This window comes from Ochotona princeps, chromosome 26 (assembly GCF_030435755.1).
Source record: "Ochotona princeps isolate mOchPri1 chromosome 26, mOchPri1.hap1, whole genome shotgun sequence".
In the NCBI taxonomy this organism is placed as follows: Eukaryota; Metazoa; Chordata; class Mammalia; order Lagomorpha; family Ochotonidae; genus Ochotona; species Ochotona princeps.
Genome location: NC_080857.1, coordinates 6,737,259 through 6,747,056, shown reverse-complemented (window position 1 = coordinate 6,747,056; position 9,798 = coordinate 6,737,259). Strand labels below are relative to the sequence as shown.

Sequence of the window (9,798 nt, the reverse complement as noted above, 5' to 3'; positions counted from 1 at the left end):
AAGCCACTGCTCCATGCCTGCACCCCATGCCACAGCCTGAGTTCAAGTCCCAGCTTTGCTCTCCATTCTGGCTTCCTGCTTACGCATTCCCGAGGAGGGAGCAGGTGCTGGGGTCCTCCCACCCTGGCTCTTGTGCACATCTGGGTGGTGAACCGTGGAGGGGAGGGAGATCTTTGTCCCTCTTGTTTTCTGCCTTTCAAATAACTTGCCGATATAGGCCGATATAGGAATAATAACTGAGAGACATGGAACTTGAGTCACCACACAAAGTTTCTGGTTTAACGATGTTATACATTTTACAGTAAAAATGTGATTCTGAGGTTGAGCATTTGATTCTGTTCCAAAAGTTTTTACAAAAACCAGCATACTTGTTTGTCAAGGCAGTGTTACGTCTTCTTTGTTATCTAGTGCTGATCTCCTTGTGGTGGACTTAGCAAACTAGTGGAAAAGCTCCCTATGCTACTGCATGGCTCACTTCATCAAATAGGCACTGTCGCCGCTGCTGCCAGCAGTGGCGACACTAAAAACGCCAAGTCATACTCTTGGGGGTCCAGGAAAAGCTGGCAGCCGGACCTCTCCCTGTCAAAAGCGGCTGCATTTAAAACTTTCTCTCCGCTGCGCCTGTACCCATTGGTCTAAGCTTTCCTACCCGCTTCTTCCGCCACCCTTCCTCCCGTTTTCCGCCACCCTTCTTCCCACATTTCTTCCCGTACTCTGCTTCATTCCCCAGTCTTTCTCCGTCGTGGTCATCTGTTCCGTCCCTCCGTCTTCGCACGTCTTCGTTCATCTAGCTTTTACCGGCTACTTTTATATAGTTCTCCACCAATCACTTCTCCCTGTGGGTCCACTGGGCGCTGATAGGCCAGCAATCGCGGGGGGGGGGGGGGCATTACCTTATCTCTAGGACTTCCTGTTTGCCTACTGGGGGGGGGGGCAATCCCGCCTCCTGGCCCTCGGCCAGCCACCATCTTGTGACTACCTAACATACACGGGGGTCGGCCGCTCCCCACAAGGCACCACCTGGGAAATCATGCATAGTAGTAGCAAGGTTCTGATACAAGGCAAAGAGTGAGCCCTGAACTGAGGCCGTATATGAGAATTATCTGAGGAAACAAGGTAAACCTCACAGGGAAGCCATGCCAGGCAATCCCGTCAGCCTGGGGTGGGTCCCAGGCCATTCTGTTTGGGAGTCACTGGCAGGTGGTGTTTTCTTTATGGGCCATTTGCTTGGGTCCTCAGAGTTCTGCTTATCTCTGAAGTAGCTTTAACAAGGCCACCCAGCAGCCACTCTAACTGCAAACTTCTAGTCACCTAGATATATTCCGATTTCAAGTTTGTACCCCTCAGCTTATTCAGAGGCCATCATCACTTAACAATCAGGTGCCATTTTTGACACTCCTTGTCCATGAGCTACTACTTTCTTCAGCTGGCTTCTGGAACAGCACTGTTCAACAGAACTTCAGCAGTGATACAGATGGGCTCCCATTGATGCTGTGCAGATCAGTACCCACTAGCCACGTGAAAGGAACTCTTGAGATGTGGCTAATGTGATTGAGAACAGATTAAGTTTTATTTATTTATTTTAAAAAACTTATTTATTTTTACTGCAAAGTGAGATATATAGAGAGGAGGAGAGACAAGGAGGAAGATCTTCCATTTGATGGTTCACTCCCTAAGCAGCCGCAACAGCTGGAGCTGAGCTGATCCGAAGCCAGGAGCCAGGAGCTTCCTCTAGGTCTCTCTCACACGCGGGTGCAGGGTCCCAAGGCTTTGGGCTGTCCTTGACTGCTTTCCTAGGCCCCAAGCAGGGAGTTGGATGGGAAGCAGGGCCACAGGGATTAGAATCGGTGCCCATATGGTATCCTGCACATTCAAGGAGAGGAATTTAACCACTACACTATCATGCCGGGCCCAAGAATTCATTAAATTTTAATTAAAAACAGCCTCATGTGGCAAACAGCTGCTGTGTACGGGAAGTCTAGCTCTAGATTCTTTCTTATTTGGTCTTTTTCCTCCCATCTTCTTTGTTTGGCTCTCAGGTTGAGGGGGCCAAGTTCTTTTTATTTTTTTAAGATTTATTTAATTTATCTTTTTATTGAAACAGAGAGGAGTGACAAACAAAGATCTTCTGCTCACTGGTTCACTCCTTATGTGGCTGCAACGGCTGGAGCTGAGCTGATCCGAAGCCAGGAGCTTCTTCTGGGTCTCCCACATAGGTGCAGGGGCCCAAGGCTTTAGCCTGAGCTTAAGTGCTTTCCCAGGGCAAAAGCAGGGAGAGGGAAGGCAAGTGGAGCACCTGGGACCCGAACCAGAACCCATATAGGGTCCCAGCAGATGCTATGCCAAGATTTAGCCACTAGGCCATTGTGCCAGGCCCGGCACAGTTCTTTTCTATGTTTAAGCCCTTGGCCATCTCATCCCAACCCATAGTGTGAAACTCACCCCCTCCCTTTTATCTCCACTCTCTCCTGAGCCTCAGACTGGAATATGCAACTGCTTACTGATTGGCCTTACCAGACACAAGTTGTGTCTGGCCCAAACCAAGCTGCTGATGCCCACTGACCAAATGTGCTCTCCAAGTGGCCAGGGAGATCCTTCACCATGCTCTCTCGGAAACCTTTCCAGTGTCTCTTCTCAGAACAACAGCTAAAAGTCCAACCTTTTACCTGTACTTCATTTTCTACATGTCTCTCTGCTCCTGACTTAATCCAGCCATTCTGGTTTTCTTGATGTTTCTTTCTTTCAAACAAAGATTTACGGGTCCAGCATAAGTTCACCTAGTGGGTTAAGTTGCATCCCATGTGATAGTTGGTCTCAGCCCTGGCTGCTCTACATCCAATCCAGCTGGAACTCCAACTTCCAGCTTCCTGGTTGATTTGGCCCAGCTGCAGCCATCTGTGGTCATTTCGGGATGGAACTAGTGAATGGAAAATTGATCTCCCTCTGGCTGCCCTATTTAAAACTAGGCAACCATGGTGCCTTTCTCCATAGCATTTATCATCACTGATATGTCACAGATTCTGTTAGGATCTAAACTCCCAGAAGGGTGAGTATTTTGTTTGTTCAGTCCCACAGGCCCGTTACGGTGCCTGGAACATAGCAGGTCATAGTGTTGGATCAATGGACACTATTCTCACTAGACAGAAAAAGAACCTGTTTCACACTCCAAAGAAAAAAGGTTAAAAGTTAACATTCACTGTTAAATACATAATATAATGTCAAGTTATTAAATTCTGGTTTCAACTTGTACTGCTAAATTCTATAAGGCATCTATTTTTGTCAATAGTTCTTTTGAGAGTGTCCTGGAAGTTTCCTTACAGACAAGGTTGTAGGTGGTGCTCAGAGCCCATGAGGGATTCAAGTTACAATCCTGAAGGTAAGTTTCCTAACACACACCATCAGGATTCCCACAGCTCCAGCACACAAGTCTAGCACTTGGCATTCGAAGCAATACCCTGGGCCCATGAAGCACTCACTCCAGCAGTTACTCCTTCCCTCTGCCAGTTTTCCCGGGGCTGGCCTCATGGTGCAGCATGTTAAGCCTCCACTCATAATACAGGCATCCCATACGGGCGCTGGTTCACATCCTAGCTGCCCCCCTTCTTAACCTATTCCCTACTAATGCCATTGGCAAAGCAGCAGCAGATGACCAAGTACTTGGGTCCCTGCACCTTTGTGAGGGACCTAGACGGGACTCCTAGCTTCAGCTTGGCCCAATCTTGGCCACTGTGACCAATACAACTCTGCCTTTCATATAAATACTCTTCAAAACAAAACAAAGAAAAAACCTCACAAGCCATACCAATGACATGTTGGTGTACCAACATGAGCTGTTTCTTTTAAAAGGGGCTTATTTCTAGCATTCACTGTTTCCTGGGGCAGGTCTTTAAATAGAGCAATTTTGACCCAAAGGTCACCTGAAAACAGTTACAGCAACATTGTGAAATTCACTTTATATTTCAGGCACACTGTTCTTGCCACGCACACACACCCTTTATGGTACTTCATCTCATCCCCAGCCCTTCGTTTCCAACCTTTCAGAGTTTGCATAGTTCATCATCTGTCAAAGCAACTGGGTGGAAAATTTGGAATTAAGTCTAGATTTTTTTTTGCTTTGAGTTTTAAATGAAATAATTTTTTTATTTTATTGTATTGTTGTTGACAATCTTTACATAGTTAATTGCGGTTAAAAAAAAAGGTTCGGGGGGTATAGGGAAGTGGGTAATACTATTATGTCCATATTGTTTCCATCATGTATCTGAGGTAAAGGGGGATATTGAGGGAGAAGCCCCATCCAGTTTCCCGCCCTCCCCAAGTCCCGGATGTGGGGCATGCTCTGAGATATTTGCTCAAGTGGTTTTAATAGTTCTCCAGTTATGAATCGCTGCCAGTTTCACTCGATGAGGTCGTCCACTGATTGATATGGTCCATCACAGTCTCCGTTTGCCCCATATTTCGCTGCCAACATATAGCTGAGATGAATGATTGACCTGTTCTGTCTTCTGTCTTTTCTTGGTTAGAGTTCTGAGTCCAGCAGTTCGATTGGGGAGATTCCAAAGAAACCTTGAGGTATTCCCAGACCAGATTCTTGTATGTTCTAGCAAGCACAGGGCCCGGCACAGGGCCCAGAGAATGGAAGGATAAACAATGGAAATCTCCTTTTTAAAAATTTAAAAAATTTATTTTGTTTGTTTATTTGTGTGTTTCACTTTTACATGATGGGGACTGACTCTGTTTCAATCCAGGCTGGATACTGTTCAGTTCAGAGCAAACACTTTTCCACCCAGGCTGAGGAAGCTTTCCTAAATGGACGGACACACACAGTTAGTTCTCCAGAGATGGGGAGGGCTACCGCAGTCAGTCCCTTCCAGATGGGCCAGCCATTCACATGTACCAGCTGCTTCCGCAGGAAAAAGTCCAGCCGTGCTCCACACACAGCCAGCAGAACTCCCCAAACAACAACACCCCCCACATACACATGTGCGGTCCTCCTGAGTCAGCCTTGTGGCCGCCGGCTCCATCTCACTAGCCTTTTTAAAATTTCTAATATTTATTTTGTTTTTATTGGAAAGACAGGTCTCCCAACTGCTGGTTCACTCTCCAAATGGCTGCAATGGCTTGAGCTGAGTCAATCTTAAGCAGCGAGCTTCTTCCAGGTCTCCCACGTGGGTGCAGGGTCACAAGGCACTGGGTCATCCTCCTCCTCTGCTTTCCCAAGCTATAAGCAGGGAGGCGGAAGGGGAGGGAAGGATTAGCCAGTTGAGCCACCATGCCAGATCATTTTTCCAGGAGGCAGTTGAACTTACAGCAATACTGCAAGCATATCCAGCTTACACGATGCAGGAGCAGCTTTCCACAATCCTGTATCACGCTGCTGGTCTTTGTCATGCTCACATGATACTGTATTGATGCTCTTCCAGCTAATTATGACCTCTGCTAATGGACACTGATGTTATTTATAATCTTACTAAGAAAATGCTGCAACAAATACTCTGGAGACAATCCTTGTGCACACATGTTACCATCTGCAGGACGAATTCCTGAGGGAAACTGCTGAGACAAAGAGTACACACACTCGGGGGGGCTTCTGTCATCTGGTGCAAATAAACTGATTTTTTTAAAAAGTATGTACATTTAACATTTTAACAGAATCAACGATTTTTAAAAATTTTTATTTGAAAAGCAGATAAGCTTGATGCAATGACTCAGTAGCCAAATCCCATTAGGGTATGGGTCCGAACTGCTTCACTTTCCACCCAACTCCCTGCTGATGGCCTAGAAAACCAGTGGAGAATGTTCCAAGGCCCTGGGGGCACCTGCACTCATGTGGGAGACCTGGAAGAACCTTCTGGCTCCCAGTTTCGGACTGGCCCAATTCTGGTCATTGCGGCCATTTGGAGAATGGATCAAAGAATGAAGGATCTCTGTTATTAAAAAAAAAAAATTGTTATTTTTATTGGAAAGGCAGATTTATAGAGACTTACATTTGCTGGTTTACTCATCAGATGGTCTCAATGACTGGAACTGAGTTAAACCGAGGACAGGAGCCAGGAGCTTCTTCCAGGTCTCCCATGTAGGTGCAGGGTCCCAAGGCTTTGGGCCGTCCTCGACTGCTTTCCCTGGCCACAAGTAGGGAGCTGGATGGGAAGCAGAGCAGCTGGGATCTGAACCAGTGCCCACCTGGTACTCCAGCACAGGATTAGCCAACTGAGGCACTGTGCCTAGCCCTTTCTCTGTAATTCTTTCAACTAAATAATAATACAATACCAAGGACGTTGTGGTGCAGCAGGTTAACTTGCTTGCTGCCTATGATATTAGAACCCTGTGGACAGTCTGTTGCTCCACTTCCCATCCAGCTCCCTGGTAATGCACCTCAGAGGGCAGCAAAGGATGGGCCAAGCACCTGAGCCCCTGCCACCTAAGCGGGGAACATGGTCAGTTTCAGTGTCTTGGTTTTCGCCTGGCCCACCCTGGCCATATCAGCCATTTGGGGAAGACATACCTTATCCCAGCCCGGAACTCTTTCAAATAAACAAAATAAATCCTTTTACATGTTTTTTCTTTTTAAAGATTTATTTCTTTTTACTGGAAAGTCAGATATACACAGAGAAGAGACAGAGAGGAAGATCATCCTACCACTGGTTCACTCCTCAACTGATCACAACGGCCAGAGTTTAGCCGATCCAAAGCCAGCATCCTAAAGTCTCTTCCGGGTCTCCCACATGGGTGCAGGCTCCCAAGGCTTTGGGCCGTCCTCAACTGCTTTCCCAGGCCACTAGCAGGGAGCTGGATGGAAAGCGGGGCTGCCAGGATTAGAACCGGCATCCATATGGGATCCCTGCAAGAGCAAGGCAAGAACTTTAGCTGCTAGGATACGGTGCCAGGTCTATTTCTTTCCTTAAAAAAAGAGTTGTTTTATTGAAAAGTCAGATTTACAGAGAGAAGAGACAGAAAGATCTTTTGTCTGCTGATTACTCTCCAAGTGGCTGCAATGGCCGGAGCTGAGCTGATCCGAAGCCGGGAGCCTGAAGCTTCTTTCTGGGTCTCCCACGCGGGTGCAGGGTTTCAAGGCTTTAGGCCATCATCCACTGCTTTCCTAGGCCACAAGCAGGGAGCTGGATGGGAAATGGGACCACCGGGACACGAACCAGTGCCCACATGGGATTCTGGTGGGTGCAAGGTGAGGACTTGAGCTACCTGGCTACTACGTTGGTCCCAGCATTCACTTTTCTTAGGCATATGCTATTTGATTTCTTTGCATTTCAGCTATGTACATTACTCAAGGAAGATGTGCAGTAAACAAAAATGCCCCAGTCCCCCTTACAAGCACAAAAGAATACACACACTCACATACATATATATGTAAAGGGATTTAATAATTTCTTAAGAAAAACAAAGCATGGCTACAGGAAAAGAGGAAATATCCATGTTATTACCAACATAGCTTGTTTACTTAACACCTTTTATTTGTATTTGTAGGTGTAACATATCAGGGTATAGAAACCACATGCCTTCAGCCTCTCAAAAATAGCAGTCCACGCCATCAAATGAGTTGGTAACCTCTGGGTGGCTGGACACTGGGCACAGGTGTAACGCTGAGGCCATCAAAGGAGTTGGTCACCTCTGGGTGGCTGGACACCGGGCTCAGGTGTAACGTTGAGGCCATCAAAGGAGTTGGTCACCTCTGGGTGGCTGGACACTGGGCACAGGTGTAATGTCAAGGCCATCAAATGAGTTGGTCACCTCTGGGTGGCTGGACACCAGGCACAGGTATAACGTCGAGGCCATCGAACGAATGGGTCACCTCTGGGTGGCTGGACACTGAGTGCACGTGTGAATTCAAGATTTCCATCGGTTTCTCTCAAGGACTCTTCTTTCTTTTCAGTATTCTATCCCTTCTGTTTCTTCTAAACAACTGACAGTATACCACCTAACATCCAATTTTCACCATCTGGCTCAGGCCAGTTCCTCACAATGTTACTGCTCAGGAATCATGACCTGCAGTTTTTACAACAGAAGTTAAAAGGTGCAGGTATCCCAACCTAACGATGGTTTTAAAAACAGGAAACAGAAGTTCAACTAGCATTCTAGAGAACTGAATTTCAACAGCTTCACTTTAGTATTCTATTTTATTTCCATGACCTGGATTTCACACTTGTGAAAACAAACTTCATTTCTAAACAACCCATTTTACCTTTCTTCAATAGAAGCAGTTTTCTCTTTGGCAAAATTATCCTGGGAGACAAACACTTTTTCCAACCACAGCCCACATCTTTTATAAATATCAGTCATGATAATGGACACAAAAGCAGTTTCTAAAATGTCACAAAGCTACTGTCAGGGTGAGGATGACGACAGCTTGGGCCGTTTTGCAGAGCGTCCGCCTGCACTAGTTTTGTTATCAACGTGATTTTCATCTTCTGCACCATCTTCATCACCACCTTTCAAAATAAACATTTGTTGTACGACATTATGATCAGTGGTTGAAAGAAGTACTGACAGTTAAGACGGCTGACAGAGACCACTCTAAGGATGGACAAAATCATGCATACTTTAAATTGGAAAGAAATGCAATTTCCAGCACTTACAATCACTGTCGGAAGAGCTTTGAATCATTTACCATGAGAAATTTACTCTTGAAGGTGTGTAGGTCGGCGGGTCTAGCAACTTGTGCAACCAGTGCTGCTACCTGATTCTACAACACTTTCCCCATCACCCCCAAAAGAAACCTGGCACCCATCTGCACTGGGTCTCCCTCACCCCCAGCCGCCGCCACAGGCCATGGCTTGCCTCTGTGGACTGAGGATTCTCCTTGTTCCCGCACGCTGATCTCGTCGTTCACTCAACACTGTGGGGGCGTCAACCCACTTGATGGACTCGGCTGTGAATACCTGCACCTTTTTTGGGGGTGTGTGAGCAGCCGGCCGGCTGGCTCTTCAGGAACTTCACGGGAACCGGGAACACCATTTTACATTCCCGCAAATCACGTACAACATCTCCCATCTCCTCCGGGCCTAGCCAATGACCTGTTTATTTTTGATGACTGCCAGCCTATGTGTTATTTTCATGACCCGTATTAGTATTATCGTAAACCAGGGAAACGCAAAAAGTCCTGTAGATTGTTTAAGCTCCGCTAAACAACGTGTTTGAGTCTGGTCAACATGCACCTCGTGAATTTTGTATTCAGGACACGAGTATTTTTCGCTTTTAAATCCACGAAGCGAAACACGTTTCTGTTTTGAAACTGTCATCTCCCCAAGACTGGGAGAAAGAGTCCTTGGGAGCTAAGACTCAGCGGGGATTTTTATTGGTAACAGAAAACAAACCAAAAAATCAAAAACAAAACCAAAAAGCGTTTCCAAGGGACGCCAACGCGCTTGGGAGCCAGCAGCCCAGGCGACAGGGCTCAGGTGAGGGTCCCCTCCCAAGGCGCCCCTTCTCCGCCCCGTCGGCCAGAGCGCGGGGGTCCCCTCCCAAGGCGCCCCTTCTCCGCCCCAAGGGTCGCCCTCGCGCCACACCTCCTCACAGCTCACCGTCCGAGGCCTCGTCGTCACCCGCTGCCGGCTGGTCGTGTGCCTCCCGCGGCCCCGGCGGGCCCAGGAGCTCAGTGACCAGCTCCTTCATGCGCGCCACGCCGGTCAGCAGGCCCTCGAGGGCGTCGGCGTTGTCGGCGTCGGCGGCGCAGGGCACCTGCAACCTCCGCTGCTGCCCGTCCTCCCCGACGTACTCGGCCACCAGCTCCATAGCGACCACGGCGCTTCAAGAGCGCGCCACAGAGCAGCGCGCCCCGGAAGAGGA

At 47.7% G+C, this 9,798-nt stretch overlaps 1 protein-coding gene across 2 annotated transcripts; it reads right to left on the bottom strand.

Moving 5' to 3' along the window:
- Positions 1-4,678: 4,678 nt before the first annotated feature.
- GON7 (GON7 subunit of KEOPS complex) lies at positions 4,679-9,747 on the bottom strand. Of its 2 annotated transcripts, none has more exons than XM_058655410.1 (2): positions 9,534-9,747; positions 4,679-4,802 (listed from the first exon to the last, which is right to left on the bottom strand). In XM_058655410.1, the coding sequence occupies exons 1-2, from the start codon at positions 9,742-9,744 to the stop codon at positions 4,693-4,695; spliced, it is 321 nt and encodes a 106-aa protein (XP_058511393.1). In that variant the 5' UTR covers positions 9,745-9,747; the 3' UTR covers positions 4,679-4,692. The 2 variants fall into 2 exon arrangements, with proteins under 2 accessions (XP_058511393.1, XP_004584613.2); XM_004584556.4 differs by lacking the exon at positions 4,679-4,802 and adding an exon at positions 8,111-8,441.
- Between the last annotated feature and the right edge of the window lie 51 nt (positions 9,748-9,798).